The 17,949-nt window shown below is 35.8% G+C and overlaps 1 protein-coding gene across 1 annotated transcript; it reads right to left on the bottom strand.

The window, feature by feature from the left end:
* Positions 1 to 6,734: 6,734 nt before the first annotated feature.
* On the bottom strand, positions 6,735 to 7,129 carry LOC140015802 (putative wall-associated receptor kinase-like 16). Its single transcript, XM_072068623.1, has 2 exons — positions 6,967 to 7,129; positions 6,735 to 6,925 (listed from the first exon to the last, which is right to left on the bottom strand). Exons 1-2 carry the CDS (start codon positions 7,127 to 7,129, stop codon positions 6,735 to 6,737), a joined length of 354 nt encoding a protein of 117 aa, XP_071924724.1.
* Positions 7,130 to 17,949: the final 10,820 nt, after the last annotated feature.

The following is a 17,949-nucleotide window of genomic DNA, read 5'->3' on the forward strand; positions in this document are numbered from 1 at the left end:
CTCCTCCTCAGTGTCCTCATCATCTTCAGCAACTTCACCAACTGATTTCTTGCCTTTATCAGATGTGAAAGGATCATGTGGTGCCACGGGAGTAGAGGTGAGGTCGATAGGAGCAGGACTCATAGAGCGAACAGGGGCTGATGAACTTAGATCATTGGAGCGTGGCTCCTTGCCAGGAGGGACTTCCTCAACCACAGGTAGGGGAAAAAGAAGACTCTTTTTATCTAAGAAGTCAGCTTGTTGCTGGGATGACATGGTGAGCATGAGACCATGTTCAAGAAGCAGAACATGTTGCTTAAGGTCTCGAAGGAGCTCAACCACCTCAGAATTTGAAGAAAAAGATGCCTTAGTGGCAGTCTTCCTAGGATAGAGTGTGAAGTGGATCATGTGCAGTCTTAGATCTAGGTTCATTAGAAGTGGCCCCCTTATACGCCCACAAATTATCCACAAAGACAAGATTTTTGCGCTCAAAATAAGCCTTAGTAAAGGCAGAAGAAGACATTTCTTTGGGACAAACACCAAGGATGGGTACTTTGTAAAACTCAAAAATTTTCAGAAGAAATTTTTCATAGGACAGTTTTCTACGAGAATCAGTGGCATAGCGTAGTAAAAACTTGCACATGACAAAGCCAAAATCAATGCGAATTTTTTCTCGAAAACAATAAAAAAGATACAGCTCCATTTTATTTGCATCTGTCCTATGACCATCCGTAGGCACAAGCAAATTTGAAATGATTGAGAAAGTAATGAGATTCACAGGAGTAAGGTCATTTAGTTTTGCATCAGCAGGGGCAGAAAACTTCTTTTTAAAATAGGACAGCATTTTAGCACCATCAAAGTGATTATCAGCAGTGGGATGCTCTTCATAAGAAAAGAAATTTGTAATTTTACTTTTGCATCCACGTTCAATAGCAGTATTTAAAATAGAATTCACAATCTCAGGATCAAACACTAAGTCTACTCCATTTACCCTGGACATAATTTCAGTGTGGTCTGTGCCTTTCCTAAGATTGGCAAAGAATTGATATAGCATTTCAGGGTAATAAACGTTAGGCATGGAAATGATATGTGACCATTTCTGGAATTCAAAGAGATTAAGAATTGACTCTAAACCAATCTTACGGAATTCAGAAAGATTTATGGTTCGTTGAGGAATAAAACCTTTCTGGGTTATCAAGGAATGTTTTTCTTTGGCAGCAGCATCAAAGAATGGGGAGACGGTGGTTGATTGGGAAGGCTGTTGAGATGAAGTTCCTTGTCCGGATTCAGACTGAGCGGAAGGCTGGGAAGTTTGAGTCTTTACTGCTCCTCTTTTGAAGCGTTTGGATGATCTTATGACCCTAGGAGAATCCACATCTTCATCCCTGAGTGTGTGCTTGCGTCCGGCAGGGACTTTTCCTCCTCTTAGATTCACCATTGTATGAAATGTATGAGAAGTATGATGCGAATGATGCACACAGTGGTATGGGAGTAACTCACACAAGAATTTTGGGTTAAAGAACCTTTGAAGATGATTGAGCAGAGCGGTTATGAGAAAGTAGGGTTTGAGGGAAATTTGGATCTTTCGAAATGTGATGAGATTTGGTGAAAAGATCCGAAAATTGAACTCGCAATGATCAGGAGAAGTTTTTGGTTGAGTCAATTTTGAAATGAGTGCTTCAGAAAAATACGAATTGAGTGTGAGAAAGATAGAGGTTTCCGTCCGAGTGAGAAGAGAAGAGGAGAGTTCTGAACAAATGAGGAGGGAAATCACTTTAAAAAGGGAACCGTTGCACTGTCGGACGGCCGAACGTAGTCGTGCGTCCGACGGTTTTGTCCGCACAGATGTTTTCTGAAAAAATAGCTGAAGAACATCATCGGACGTCCGTTCATCTGCTTTAGGACGTCCGAAAGCTTTGAACAGAAAAAAATTTTTAAGATGATTTTTTTTTATTATCCCTAATTTTGATTTTAGATGAATGAATTGATCCAATGGCAAAACTTTTGTAAAAATATCAGCAATTTGATCTTTAGAGCAAACATAATTCACACAAACTTCACATTTTTTGAACAAGATCGCGAATAAAGTGATGCTTTATGTCTATATGTTTTGTCCTAAAATGTTGAATTGGATTTTTGGTTAAATTTATAGCACTGGTATTATCACAGAATATAGGCATGAAATCATATAACAATCCAAAATCATTCAAGGTATGCTTCATCCATAAAAGTTGAGCACAACATGCACTAGCGGCAATATATTCCGCTTCGGTTGTGGACAAAGAGATTGCATTTTATTTTTTGCTAAACCAAGAAACTAAGCAATTACCAAGAAAGTGACAAGTTCCACTAGTACTTTTTCTATTTGACACGACAACCACCAAAATTCGTATCCGAATATCCATATAGAGCAAATTCACAAGATCTAGCATACCAAAGACCATAGTTTAATGTATCTTTCAAATACCTAAAAATCCTTTTAACTGTGTTCAAATGTGATTCTTTTGGACAAGATTGAAATCTAGCACACAAGCAAACAGCAAACATAATATCGGGTCTACTTGCGGTTAAATAGAGTAGGCTTCCAATCATACCTCTATAGTGCTTTTCATCCACATGATTACCTTCTTCATCTTTGTCAAGTTTTGTAGAAGTGCACATTGGAGTTCCAACTTGCTTTGAGTCCTCCATGCCAAACCTTTTTAGCAATTCCATGGTGTATTTTGCTTGATTTATAAAAATTTCCTCTAGGGCTTGATATATTTGAAGTCCAAGAAAGAATTTTAACTCTCCCATCATACTCATTTCAAATTCACTTTGCATAATGGTGGAAAAATCCTTGCATAGATACTCATTAGTAGCACAAAAAATAATATCATTTACATATATTTGCACAATAAGAAGATCATTCAACACTTGTTTAATAAAAAGTGTGGTGTCCACAATACCTCTTTTGAAACCATTTTCAATCAAGAAACCACTCAATCTTTCATACCAATCTCTTGGAGCCTGTTTTAAACCATATAATGCTTTTGATAGTTTAAGCACATGACTTGTAAATTTTGTATTTTCAAAACCGGGGGGTTGATCCACATATACTTCTTGATCAATAAAACAATTTAAGAAGGCACTTTTAACATCCATTTGAAACAATTTGAAACCTTTGAAGCAAGCAAAAGCAAGAAGCATTCTAATCGATTCTAATCTAGTTACGGGAGCAAATGTTTCATCAAAATCAATTCCTTCTTCTTGTGCACATCCTTTAGCAACTAATCTGGCTTTATTTCTTACAACTACACCTATATCATCCAACTTATTTCTAGATATCCACTTCATTCCAATGATAGGTTGATTTTGAGATCTATCAACAAGTGTCCAAACCTTATTTCTCTCAAATTGATTAAGTTCCTCTTGCATTGCCAAAATCTAGTTTTCATCCTTTAAAGCATCATTGATATTTTTGGGTTCTCAATAGTTAGCATTGTGACTAACTAACCACATGCATCTCATTCCTCTGTTCAGATTTCTTTTCACATAACAATCTCCTTTTAAATGTCCTTTTTGACAGCAAAAATTACACATAATGGAAGAGTTTTTAACATGTAATGGTTTGATAAATCTCAATCCACTCCTTCTATGTGTTGTGAAACCATGTGCATTTTTTATGTGTGTTAATGTTCTTTTCTGATTAGTAAGACAGGTGGTTGACATGGTCCTTTTGAGATAGTCTTGTTTTCTAGCTTTTAAGGTCTCATCCAGTTTGTCCATCCTTTTATTCAAATCTCCATGTCTTTCCTTTAGCATTTTACAAACACTTGTCTTTCTATCAAGTTCATTTTGAACATCAAATCCGGCTCTTACAAGACATTCATTGTCAGTCTTTAGTTGTTTATTTTGTTGAAGAAGACTTGCATTTTCATGAATGAGAAAAGCAATTTTCTGTTTTAGCTGCTTGTTTTTATCATAAGATTCCTTCAAGGCATTATGCAGTTTTTCAACAAAGGATTCAAGATCATCATCTTCTTCATCATCACTTTCAGATTGAGAGTGTATGGAAGTTACCTCATTATCTCCAATAGCCATGAAGGCCATTTGAGCTGATTCTTCCTCTTCTTCAACTTCCCCTTCGGAGTTGCATTCATTCCAAGTAATCTGGAAGTTGTCGAATCTTGGCTTTCGATCAGCTTTCCCATCTTTCATTTTCTTCATGGGGCATTCGTTTGCATAGTATCCAGGCTGTCCACATTCATAGCATTTGTCCACTTGCTTCTTGTTGAATTCTTGTTTTCCTTTGTTCCTTGCATTTGATGAATAATTTTGGAATTGATTGCTAGGTTCCCCCCTTCTAAACTTTCTTTTATTCAAGATTCTCTTGAAACCTCTTGTGATGAGAGCAAAATCATTAGCATCACCATCCGAGTCTTCATCATCCAAGTGAGCTGGATCATCTTCACCTTGAGTAGTCTTTAGAGCAATGTTTCTCTTTGCTCTAGCATCCTCTTCCTCCTGCACTTTAGATTTCAATTTCAACTCATAAGAGGTTAGTGAGTTAATGAGAGATTCAATAGGTACAGAATTTAAATCCTTAGCCTCCTCTATTGCCGTCACTTTATTTTCCCATTCTTTGCCTAATGCATTGAGAATTTTCCTGTTCTTCTCTCCCAAGGTGTACTCTTTGCCCAACACCTCGAGATCTTTGATCAAGTCATTGAACCTGCAATACATTTTGTCAATATCCTCAAGAGGTTCAATTTTAAATGATTCATACTTTGTGACCAAGATAGCCTTTTTCTGTTCTCTCACGCTGTCACCACCCTCATGGATTTCTCTTAGCTTATCCTACATTTCTTTGGCCGATTTACAGCCTTTTACTCTAATTGATTCATTTGAATCTAGGGCACTATAAAGAACATTCATGATTTTGGCATTCAATGTGAGATTAGTCCTATCTTGAGCATTTATTTCAGCTCTCGTTTTTGGGCGAAGCAAACCTGTATCTGCATCAAGAAAGTTAGGTTCATGCGGTCCTTCACTCATAATAAACCATAGCTCAATATCAATAGATTGCAAAAAGATAATCATCCTTTCTTTCCAACTAACATAATTGGAACCAGTAAATATGGAAGGCCTAGTGACCGATTGTCCCTCAACAAACATGGCATGATTGGTTGTCATCTTTACTCCAAGCCGCTTGAACTTAATCTCTAGGAGACCAAGCTCTGATACCAATTGTAAGGCCCAAAGACAACCTAAGAGGGGGGTGAATTAGGTTGATTAAAATCTTAATCAAATTTATGCACTTTTTCTTTAATAAAAATTTACCTTCTTTTCTAGTAATGATCAACCAAGTAGATCAGAAGAAGAGAGCAATGTTGATTAGAAAAACAAGTATAGATAAGCAATGAGAATTTTATTAAACAAAAAAAATAAGATAGAATATCAAACCGATTGTCTACCAAGCTTTCCTCAAACTTGAAGACCAATCACTAGGTTGAGCAACTTCTCTTTGATGAAAGATGATCAACTAGATGTACAATGGAGGGAGCACTTCCTCCTTGCCCTAAGCCTCACTTAATCAAGCTAAGAAGTTTTACAATCACTCAAATAACCCTCAACAAAGCTACACTAATGAAACTTTCAACCACAAGAGAAATGCTCACAAGAAATTCACACCACTTGGAGAACAAATCTAGCTTTGGAGACTATTTTCTAGCTAAAATATCTCTTGAGATCTTGTAAACAAAGTGTGCAAAAGTCACTCACTGGTTCAGAATGGTTTGTATTTAAAGGGAACCAAAAATGGGCTTCAATAATGCTTCCAACGGATAGTAGGCAGATGAAGAGTCAGCTAGCCGTTGGGGCCATCGGACATCCGACAGATGAATCACCGCACGATCCCATCATCCGAAAATCAGCCAAGTTGTCGTTCGGACGTCCGATGGGATATTATCGTCCGACAGCATCTACTTCCGAACGTCGTCAGAGAGTCATCAAAACTTTGCAGAATTTCTCGGACGTCTAATGCGATCGATGTGCGTCCGAAGCGTGCGTCCGATCCTCCCGGACGTCCGATGCTTCCTTACGAGCGTCCGACAGAGTTTCCTTCTTGATGTTCTTCATTCTTTCGGACGTCCGACAGCTTCCTTTAGGACGTCCGACATGAGTGCCCTGTTTTTGCTTCTTCTTTTGGTTGATTTTCTTTCCTTGACACCTTTGTATCTGATTCTCTTAAAAGCAAAACACTTATATTTGAAGAGAATTAGATAAACATTTCAAAGTGCTTTGTGATCATCAAAATCAAGAATAACACTCGTGTATACATAACTATTACATACACACGAATAAGAAAATACACTCAAATGAATCGTATAAAACATTACAAATATACCCGACAAATATAGACAAATATATTGAATACTATATTTCAATTGAAAAGAAACTACTAAATAAGTGAGGAATAAATAAAAGATATAAGAAAAGAACGCATCCGAAAAATTGATAACGGAGTTCGGCAAATTTTGCCTAATCTCCGAGCACTACTCAAGCTACCCGCTTTTATAAATTTGGGAGAAGAAAGAATTACAAAAGAATTACAAAATCCTTTTTGGTGTAATTCTTTTGTTGGTGTTTGGTGTAATTGAATTGATTTGCTTGAGAGTTATAAATAACTCTCAAGCCCTTACCCAAGCTCTCAACTCTACCGATGTGGAATAGAAATTGATGCCACAAATTCAACAATTGTGACTTGAAAAAGTCTACAATTTAGGCTTTGAATTCAACAGAACCCTCGAATGCCTCGTTGATAGACTCATTTCTTCTAATTCCAATGCTACTTCTTTCATGGTTGGCCTATCTTCCCCCTTGACATTTAAGCACCTTTTAGCTAGCATAGCAACTTCTTTCAGTGGCTTAGCATTTCTTTCAGTGTCGATATTATCATCCAGAACTTCAAACAAATGGTTATCTTTTATTGAAGAAAGAAATAACTTGCCAGACTTCTCTCTCTTGCAGATCTATCAAAGCACAATACCTTCTCTCCTGTCAATAGCTCCACAAGAACAACCTCAAAGCTATAGACATCACTCTTCTCAGTTAATTGACTAGTCTGCAGGTACTCAGGGTCTAAGTAGCCAATTGTTCCTTGCACCATCATTGGTATCTCACATTAAATCATGGGTACCAATCTTGATGTTCCAAAGTCTGACACTTTCGCTGTGTATTTATCATCTAGGAGTATGTTGACCGACTTCATGTCTAGATCAACAATAGGAGGAGAAGCAACAGAATGCAAATATGAAAGCGCCCCTACAGTTTCTATGGCTATCCTCAAACGAGTATCCCAGCATAGAACTGAGGCCTTGGCTTTGTTTTGCACATGATCAAAAAGTGTTCCATTGTTGATGAATTCATAAACTAGAAATTGGAAGAAGTAGTTTAGTAGTAATAGGAAACAAGAGCAGAAAGGCATTATCGTTTGCTTTATCTTTTCTTTTTTCTCGGAACGAGCCTAATAGTAGGTAGTTTTTCTTCTTTTTCACAAGAAACAAACATGCATCTTTCCTTTTCTTTTTCATCGCATTTTTGGAGAATCGCATTCTCCCAAACACTTGGATAGCCCCCAAATATTTTGCGCGTGGTTTTTTTCCATGACGATGAACTAAACTTCCCTTTCTAGTCAAAAAACAATGGAAGATTTGGTTTATCTAAAATTGTGAGATCAAATTAATTATTTACTTGTATTCGTATGTTTTCTGATTTAATTTTTTATGATTTTTATATTATTTGAATATTTTGGTCCGATATTTAAATTGATCTAATAACCTAAAATCAATTAAAGCAGTTAAATTCATAATTATTTGATTGCTTTAAATTAGTGGTAACTGGTATGATTGAATTTGTGTCAGGAGAATATATGGATTAATTTAAAATAACCCTCATAGCGCGTTATTTGGTTAGAACAGGATTTCTCTAATTCTTAAGGCAATTAGGAAATTGAATTCTAAGATCGTACTTAGGGTTATTTCTTCATTAGGATAGTGGTTAATGGCCGTACTTTAATCACCAATACAGTAAGAAGAAATTGACTGTTATCGCTTGTTTGACAGTTATAACTTATTTATTAGTTAATAGACCAAATTATCATTGCATCGATGACCAATTAAGTGAACCATTTTCGAAATTATTTTGATTCAATTTTAGCACATTGTTATTTTAGTTTTTTTTATTGTTATTATTTTCATTTTATAAAAATCCCCCATACCTTGAATTGTAGAAAAAACTAATTCTCTCCAATCTCTATGGATTCTACCCTGCTCACCACTATTTACAAAATTCATATTTTTTTCAAGTAGGCATTTTTTATTATACAATCTCGACATCTATCAATTAAAAGCATCTAAATATGAAACAAACTTGTAACTAAACAAGACAAATAAGAACAAGAACAAAGTTTAGGAAGAAGAATTCTTATTCAATGTTTTGAAAGTTGAATCATTGAATACCTTCATAAGTTAATCTCACAAATAAGTTTGGTACAAAAATGCTCTTACTTCCCTTGCAAAACTCTTAAACTAATTTTGAAACTCACAATATGAAACTAGAGTTAAAACTAATTTGTACTTCTACTTCTACTCTACTTCTTTATACTAATTCATCCTTAGAAGATGCCACAAGATACTTCAAATCAATGAGATATAAGAGGTATCTATAGATGTTTTTGAAAAAGAAAATGTACTCATAATGTTGTCATAGAGTTGTTCTTCATTTTTTCAACTCAAGTTTGCTGGATCTAGCCGGATTTTATGAGAAAAAATGGTTCAAAAAGTAGTGTAAAATAAGTGCAAGTTGTAGAATCAACTTGTAGCACATAGTCAGGGATTTGCAAGGTGGATCTACGATACCTCGTAGATCTGCCTCGCGGTTCTTCCTCTTTTGCAGTTTTGCACTTTCTGTTCAAAATTCAATTTTATTTTATTTTTGGACTAATTTCAACGGCAATTTTCTTGATGATGTAAGCTGAATTAACTCTTACACCAAACATGAAAGTTGTAGTTTTTTGAATTAGTTTTCCGATGCATCAAAAATCAACTCATTTGGATATCTGTAAGATGAAAAATAATCAAAATACCCTGACTAGTCACTGCCTTATTTCAGCTTTTGACAAAAATTTTGCCCGACTGTATTTTGGCTTTTGATAGAGATTTTACTAATTGATATTCAAGTTTGGAGATGATTTAATCAACTAGTTTAAAATTTTTGACTTACTCAGCACAAGTATCTTAACAAATAGTCATACAAGTTGAATTAGTGAAGCCATTTTTGGGTGGTCAGGCTACAATCTTTGACTTTTGGAGGTTTCAACCAAGTATAGACGTAGAAATTTTCTCCAATAAATGGTTTATAAAGTCTATTTACAAATTATCTGCATGCTTCAAGAAGACACTTAAAGCCAAACTATCTTTGGCCTTATCATTCTCACTAGCGTCCTGAGCAAGTGTAGATTCAATATATTGATGTAATTTACATGTCTTGAGATGAACTATTATTTGTTTCTGTCAAAAATTGAACTTCACCTTTATTTTGAGTTTTTAGACAGAACAAACAATATTGCAATTAGAGTTTGCCATAATTTACTATAGCACTTTCAACATTTTTCTAAAAAGCTTATCATTGCGCTTATTTTCGTGTATCTTCTTCACCATGTTGTACAAACAAAAAAGTTGTGATCAAAAGAATCAACATGCTAGCTCGTACAGTAGTATCTATGTAAATTCTCGATTAGGTTAATACTAAATATCACAATCAAGACACACATAACAGACACCTTATCATCATCTGCAACACCATCACTATAAAAGATAACATTAAACACTAATTCCATGGAAGACCATTTCTGACTACTTTTCGTGTACTATGAATGAAATTACAAAAGGGATGGATGACTTACCAGTAATAATTGCTGTCCTGTTCCCCTTGCACTTGATTTCGGCAATGGCTTTTGTTAAAGTGGCTTTGTCCCACATTGCCTTATAAGTGCACCAAATCAAGAGAGATTTAGTTGTTTGTTTGAGCCTTTGGATCATCAAACCTTTTGTTTAGTAAAATATTTTTGGGCTCTCTTGTATTTTAAGTATTAGATGTTTTGAGTCTAGGAACACTTTTCTAAAACATTTTTGTACTCTCTTCTTCATAATAAAATATTGCTCTTTCTCTACCCATAGATGTAGGTCAATTTAAGTGAACCACATAAATTCTTGTGTTCCTATTTTATTTTTTTTATTTTTTTATTTTTCTTTTGAGGTTACCAAAAATCCTTTTCTTCAATTTCCTGGGGCTATATCCAACAAATTGGTATTAGAGATTCTTCGGAGGTTTTGAATTTTGTGACAACAATGACAATAACAAAGACTATTGTCAAAAAATTCGATAAAAATATCAACTTCAGGATGTGGCAGTTCAAGATGGAAGCCATTTTGGTTTAAGACGGAGTTGATTTAGCGACACAGGGAATTGAGAAAAAGTCAGAGAATTTGACAGATGCAAATTTTGCTGAAATGGATAAGAAGACTCGGTCTAGTATTATTTTAAATCTCTTTGATGAGATTTTGCAGGAGGTAGCCACTGAGAATTTAGCAAAAGCCATGTGGGATAAAGTTAAGGCCTTTTACATGAAGAAACGATTGAGAATAGGTTTTATTTAAAGCAAAATCTGTATATGCTTCACATGACTGAAATTACATTTATACTCTCACATCTTGATAAATTTGATTCTATTATTATGAACTTGGAGAACATAGATTCCATTTTTATGACGGAATTGTTAGAGTGGATGTTCCTTTTAGAAGGGCAGAATCAAAGTATAGTGTTGAACAAGGAGGTGTAACTGTTGAATTCTACGGCGGCAAACTCAATGGAGTCAGTTATAGCGATCATAACATCATATTCAGCTGTGTATTTGCACCCAAGAACCTCCAAGGTACCCAAAGAGATGAGATTTTTTCAAATCAAGAACATGTCTAACATTAATGACCATTCTCACAATACCATAATGCATTTTAATTCAAATTGTACCTTATCAACAACATCACAAATGGTATTATTGCCCATCAAAATAATTCTACCATTATAAGATTCATAAGTGAAAAATAAATTTCTATTAGGACACATATAATAAGAGCATTCCAAATCTAAAATCCATTTATTTTAAGACATTGTCCTGTCATTAGTCACAAAGAAAATATTTCCTTCATTCTCATCAACTGCAGCACCAGTTTTGGCAGTTTCAATATTTTTTTCACTAGGTTTTCTCTTTTGTTTCAATCTAATTTTTAATTTAAAATAATTTATCTTAATGTGCCCCATTTTTTGATAATAATTGTACTCCAAATTTCTATGCTTGAATTCAGATTTAGATTTAAATCTACTATTGTCAAATTCTTTTTTCTCGATTCTACTCTTAATAACTAGACTTTCTGCCTGATCTCCACTAAATTCTTCAATAATATTCCTGTCAATCTACTCCTTAAATTTTAATGCAGATTTCATTTTTCGATACGAAAGGTACTCTCATTGTAATGAAAGTTTGCAGGTTTGGAGTTTATATATTTTGCAGGAATCTACTATCACAGGTTCAGTCGCAGTTTCATCATCATCATCTTTATCTGATTCTGACATCACCAAATTGTGGCATGTGCGTTTGGGACATATGAGTGAGAAAAGTTTGGGCATACTGAACAAAAGGGAACTTCTTTGTGGTCAGAGTACTGGTGATTAGAATTTTGTGAATACTGTGTCTTTAAAAAGCATAAAAGAGTTAGCTTTACTTCACCAGTAATTCATAAGACGAAAGGTACTCTTAACTATATTCATTCATATTTATGGGATTCACCTAGTGTTCTGTCTAAAGGATGGTATCAGGTATATGTTGACTTTCATTGATGATTATTTAAGAAAAGTTTGGGTTTTTTTGTTATACATAAGAATGATGTTTACCTCACTTTCAAAGAATGGATAGTGTTGATTGAAAAACAAATAGATAAATAGATCAAGAGACTTAGAATAGATAGTGATATGAAATTTTGTGCAAGAGAATTTGATGAATTTTGCAGGAATGAAGGGATTGTTTGGCATCGCACTGTCAGGATGACGCTTCAGCAAAATGGTGTGACTAAATGTATGAACAAAACGCTTTTGGAGGGAGTGAGGTACATGATCTTTAATGCAGGATTGACAAAAGACTCTTGGACAGAGGCGATTTCTATGACTTGTTATATTATCAACCGTACTCGTTCTACTGCTCTTGATTTTAAGACTCCTGAGAAAGTTTGGTCAAATACTTCTGCTGATTATTTTGATTTAAAAATTTTTGGATATCCAGCATATATGCATATAAATGATGAAAAATTAGAATCCCGAACTAAAAAGTGTATCTTTCTTGGGTATGCTTTTGGGGTGAAAGGATACAAATTATGGTATCCTGATCTCAAATTTTTAAAATTTAAAATCAGTAGAACTGTTAGTTTTGATGAATTCTCTATATTTTTTTCCAAGAAAGGGTCCTCCAGTTCTTATCAATCAAATGATAGTATGCAGAAGCATGTAGAGGTTAAGATTGGTAGTTCTGGTCCTTCTACTCAACAAGTGCCAGTAAATGCATCTGATTGTACAGATGAAAATAATTCAGAAGAGGAAGAATGTTTCATTACCAAAGATAGACCAAGAAGGGATATTCGACCACCACAAAGATATGCAAATTTGATTGCATATGCTTTGTTTGTTGTAGAAGAAACTGATGTAGTTAGTGAGTCTACTACCTAGTCAGAGGCAATTTCTTGTGATAATTTTGCTAAGTGGTTGATTGCAATGAATGAAAAAATTAAATCTTTCCATTGAAATGGGACTTGGGTTCTTGTGAAAGGGCCTTCAAATAAGAAAATTGTTGGATGCAAATAGGTCTTCAAGAATAAAGAAGGTATTCCAGGGGTCGAAAATGCAAGGTATAAAGCACGGTTGGTTGCAAAAAACTATAATTAGGTACAAGATGTTGATTTTAATGAAATATTTTCACCTGTTGCTAAGCATAACTCTATTCATATTTTGCTTGTATTTTGCTTGTTTTAGTTGCCATATATGATTTGGAGTTGGAGCAACTTAATGTTAAAACAACTTTCTTACATTGTGAACTTGAAGAGAACATTTATATGAAACAAACTCGGGGATTTGAAATTGAAGAAAAGGAAGACCATGTTTGTTTACTGAAGAGATCCTTATATAGATTGAAATAGTTTCCAAAACAGTGTATAAGAGGTTTGATACTTTTATGTTAGATCATGATTATTCAAGAAGTATGTATAATAGTTGTGTTTATTGTTATTCTTGGTTTTGATGATCACAAAGTAATTTGAAATGTTTATACTAACCAAGAAAGTGAACACTTTGATTGACCAAGAAAGTGAAAACTTTGATCAGGACTGATGGAACAAAGAAAGCATATGTTTGTTTATTCTCTGACTACGTTGCTTTGGATGTGGCAAACAAGATTGGAATAATATGAATGAATTTAGTCATTGTTTTGTTTCGATCAAAGATACTGTCTTTTAAGCATGACAATCTTGCTATTCTTGGTATTTTGAAATGTATCTAACCTCCTCGATTATAAGTATCTTCACATATCAAAGAATCAGGTATGAATAGGTCATGAAATGCAATTCAACCAAAAGAAGAAGCAAAAACAGGACACTCACGTCGGACGGCCGAAAGGAATCTGTCGGACGTCCGAAAGGATAAAAAGCACCAAGAAGGAAGCTCTGTCGGACGCTCGTGAGGAAGCATCGGACGTCCGGAAGGATCGGACGCTTGCCATCGGACGCTCATCAACCGCATCGGACGTCCGAAAAATTCCAAGCTGACTTGCCAACTCTCTGCCTGCGATCGGACGATGTGGTGTCGGACGATCAAGACGCATCGGACGTCCGAACTTCAACTTGGCTATCATCGGACGATTGGTTCGGACGATGATTCGATCGTCGGACGTCCGATAGCCTCAACGGCTAGTTGACTCTTCAGCTGCCTTCTATCCGTTGGAAGCATTGATGAAGCCCATTTCTGGTTCCCTTTAAAATCAAACTGGTCTGAACGAAGGAGGGACTTTTGCACACTTTGTTTACAAGATCTGAAGAGATATTTTAGCTAGAAAATAGTCTCCAAAGCTAGATTTGTTTTAAAGTGGTGTGAATTTCTGGTGAGCATTTCTTTTGTGGTTGAAAGGATCTTTAGTGTAGCTTTGTTGAGGGTTTTCTGAGTGATTGTAAAACTTCTTAGCTTGACTAAGTGAGGCTTAGGGCAAGGAGGAAGTGCTCCCTCCATTGTACATCTAGTTGATCTTCTTTCATCAAAGAGAAGTTGCTCTTCCTAGCGTTTGGTCTTCAAGCTTGAGGATAGCTTGGTAGACACTTGGTTTGATTCCCTATCTTACTTTTATGTTTAATAAAATTCTCATTGCGTATCTATACTTGTCTTTCTGATCAATATTGCTCTTGTCTTATAATCTACTTAGTTGATCATTACTAGAAAAGAAGGTAAATTTTTATTAAAGAAAAAGTGCATAAATTTGGTTAAAGATTTTAATCAACCCAATTCACCCCCCCTCTTGGTTGTCTTTGGGACTTACAATTGGTATCAGAGCTTGGTCTCCTTGAGATTAAGCTCTAACGGCTTGGAGTAAAGATGACAACCAGTCATGCTATGTTTGTTGAGGGGCAATCTGTTACTATGCCTCCCATGTTCAGTGGCTCTAACTATGTTAGCTGGAAAGAACGGATGATTATCTTTTTGCAATCTATTGATATTGAACTATGGTTTATTGTGAGTGAAGGACCGCATGAAGCTAACTTTCTTGATGCAGATACAGGGTTGCTTCGGCCAAAAACAAGAGCTGAAATGAATGCTCAAGATAGGACTAACCTCACATTGAATGCCAAGGCCATGAATGTTCTTTATAGTGCCCTAGATTCAAATGAATCAATCAGAGTAAAAGGCTGCAAATCGGCTAAAGAAATGTGGGATAAACTAAGAGAAATCCATGAGGGTGGTGACAATGTGAAAGAACAGAAAAAGGCTATCTTGGTCACAAAATATGAATCATTTAAAATTGAACCTCTTGAGGATATTGACAAAATGTATTGCAGGTTCACTGACTTGATCAAAGATCTTGAAGCATTGGGCAAAGAGTACACCTTGGGAGAGAAGAACAGAAAAATTCTCAATGCATTGGGCAAAGAATGGGAAAATAAAGTGACTGCAATAGAGGAGGCTAAGGATTTAAGTTCTGTGCCTATTGAATCTATCATAAACTCACTAACCTCTTATGAGTTGAAACTGAAATCTAAAGTGCAGGAGGAAGAGGATGCTAGAGCAAAGAGAAACATTACTCTAAAGACTACTCAAGGTGAAGATGATACAGCTCACTTGGATGATGAAGACTCAGAGGGTGATGATAATGATCTTGCTCTCATAACCAGAGGCTTCAAGAGAATCTTGAATAAAAGAAAGTTTAGAAGGGGAGGTCCTAGCAATCAATTCCAGAATCAGCCATCTATTGCAAAGTACAAAGGAAAACAAGATTTCAACAAGAAACAGTTGGACAAATGCTTCGAATGTGGACAGCCTGGACACTATGCAAACGAATGCCCCATGAAGAAGATGAAAGATGGAAAAGCTGATCGGAACCCAAGATTCAACAACTTTCAGATTACTTGGAATGAATGCAACTCCGAAGGGGAAGTTGAAGAAGAGGAAGAATCAGCTCAAATGGCCTTCATGGCTATTGGAAATAATGAGGTAACTTCCACACACTCTCAATCTGAAAGTGATAATGATGAAGATGATGATCTTGAATCTTTTGTTGAAAAACTGCATAATGCCTTGAAGGAATCCTATGACAAAAACAAGCAGTTAAAACAGAAAATGGCTTTTCTCATTCAAGAAAATGCAAGTCTTTTTCAACAAAATAAACAACTAAAGACCGACAATGAAAGTCTAGTGAGAGCCGGATGTAATATTCAAGATGAACTTGATAGAAAGACAAATATTTGTGAAATGCTGAAGGAAAGACAGGGTGATTTGAAAAAAAGAATGGACAACTTGGATGAGACTTTGAAAGCAAGAAAGCAGGAGTTCAACAAAAGGAATATGTTATTTACCCATCCTACTACTTTTCAAAGAACATTTGCACACAACAAAATTGCACATGATTTCACAACATATAGAAGAGGTGGATTGAGATATATCAAATCAGTACATGTTAAGGACTCTTCCATTATGTGTGGTTTTTGTTGTCAAAGGGGGCATCATCTAGTGAACAGAGGTCTAAGACTGTACATGATCCTTCACCCATTTCACTCACTCCCATTCACCCTAGGAAGTCTGCCACTAAAGCATCTTCCTCTTCCAGTAATGAAGTAATTGAGCTTCTTCATGAACTCAAACAGCATGTTCTTCTTCTAGAACATGGCCTTATGTTCACCATGTCTTCTGAGCAACAAACTGCCTTTCTTGACAAAAAGAATCTTCTTTTTCCTTCCCCTGTGGTTGAGGAAGTCTCCCATGATAAACAACCTCGAACCACTGATCCAGCTTCATCAGTTCCAGATCCGAATCCATCAACTCCTGTGACTCCTCATGGCCCTTCCACATCAGACAAAGGCAAGGCACCAATTGAAGAAGATGCTGAAGACGATGAAGAAACTGATGAGGAAGACCTCTCTCAATATCAGCTCTCTCGGAGGACACCTGGATCCACATAGTTCATCACATAGGACATTTGCATTATGTTTGGCTTATTTATGTGTTTGTGGTATTTAACAATGAATATGTAATGTAATGAAGATTCTAAGTTTCTTTTGGTGTGTTTTGATGAATGTTTAAGTACTGTGTTGATGGATGTCCAAGTATTTTTTATGGATGTTTGTTTGTCTTTCCTGATTATGTGAATATAATGAATTTGGTTTGCATTAGTATAATGAATGTGTTTGTGAATGACTGTGGTTTGCATTTATGGAAAATTTTTGCATTTGTGTATGAATGTGATTGATTACCCTTTTGTGATGACAAAAAGGGGGAGATGGCCGGATTTTTATGGATTGATATTGGATTGATTGGATTGGCTTGTATAATTGGTTAATTGTGTAATTCGGTTGGGCAGCCAAGTGAGGGGGAGTTTTTCAAAATTATTTATGATTCACTAAGTAAGGGGGAGCTATTGTGAAAGGGGGAGATTTTATTCCAATCATCAAATCTCATTTCAAATCTTTGTTTTGTCATCATCAAAAAGGGGGAGAATGTTATTCTTGGTTTTGATGATCACAAAGTAATTTGAAATGTTTATACTAACCAAGAAAGTGAACACTTTGATTGACCAAGAAAGTGAAAACTTTGATCAGGACTGATGGAACAAAGAAAGCATATGTTTGTTTATTCTCTGACTACGTTGCTTTGGATGTGGCAAACAAGATTGGAATAATATGAATGAATTTAGTCATTGTTTTGTTTCGATCAAAGATACTGTCTTTTAAGCATGACAATCTTGCTATTCTTGGTATTTTGAAATGTATCTAACCTCCTCGATTATAAGTATCTTCACATATCAAAGAATCAGGTATGAATAGGTCATGAAATGCAATTCAACCAAAAGAAGAAGCAAAAACAGGACACTCACGTCGGACGGCCGAAAGGAATCTGTCGGACGTCCGAAAGGATAAAAAGCACCAAGAAGGAAGCTCTGTCGGACGCTCGTGAGGAAGCATCGGACGTCCGGAAGGATCGGACGCTTGCCATCGGACGCTCATCAACCGCATCGGACGTCCGAAAAATTCCAAGCTGACTTGCCAACTCTCTGCCTGCGATCGGACGATGTGGTGTCGGACGATCAAGACGCATCGGACGTCCGAACTTCAACTTGGCTATCATCGGACG

The sequence above is a fragment of the Coffea arabica genome, chromosome 10c, assembly GCF_036785885.1.
Source record: "Coffea arabica cultivar ET-39 chromosome 10c, Coffea Arabica ET-39 HiFi, whole genome shotgun sequence".
NCBI lineage: Eukaryota > Viridiplantae > Streptophyta > Magnoliopsida > Gentianales > Rubiaceae > Coffea > Coffea arabica.

Excerpts from the sequence above, each read along its gene's own strand:
- LOC140015802 (XM_072068623.1), bottom strand. The coding sequence starts at position 7,129 with ATGGTGCAAGGAACAATTGGCTACTTAGACCCTGAGTACCTGCAGACT. Across the intron at positions 6,926-6,966 it reads AAGAGAGAGAAGTCTGGCAA|TTCTGGATGATAATATCGAC; the intron begins GTTATTTCTTTC and ends ATTTGTTTGAAG.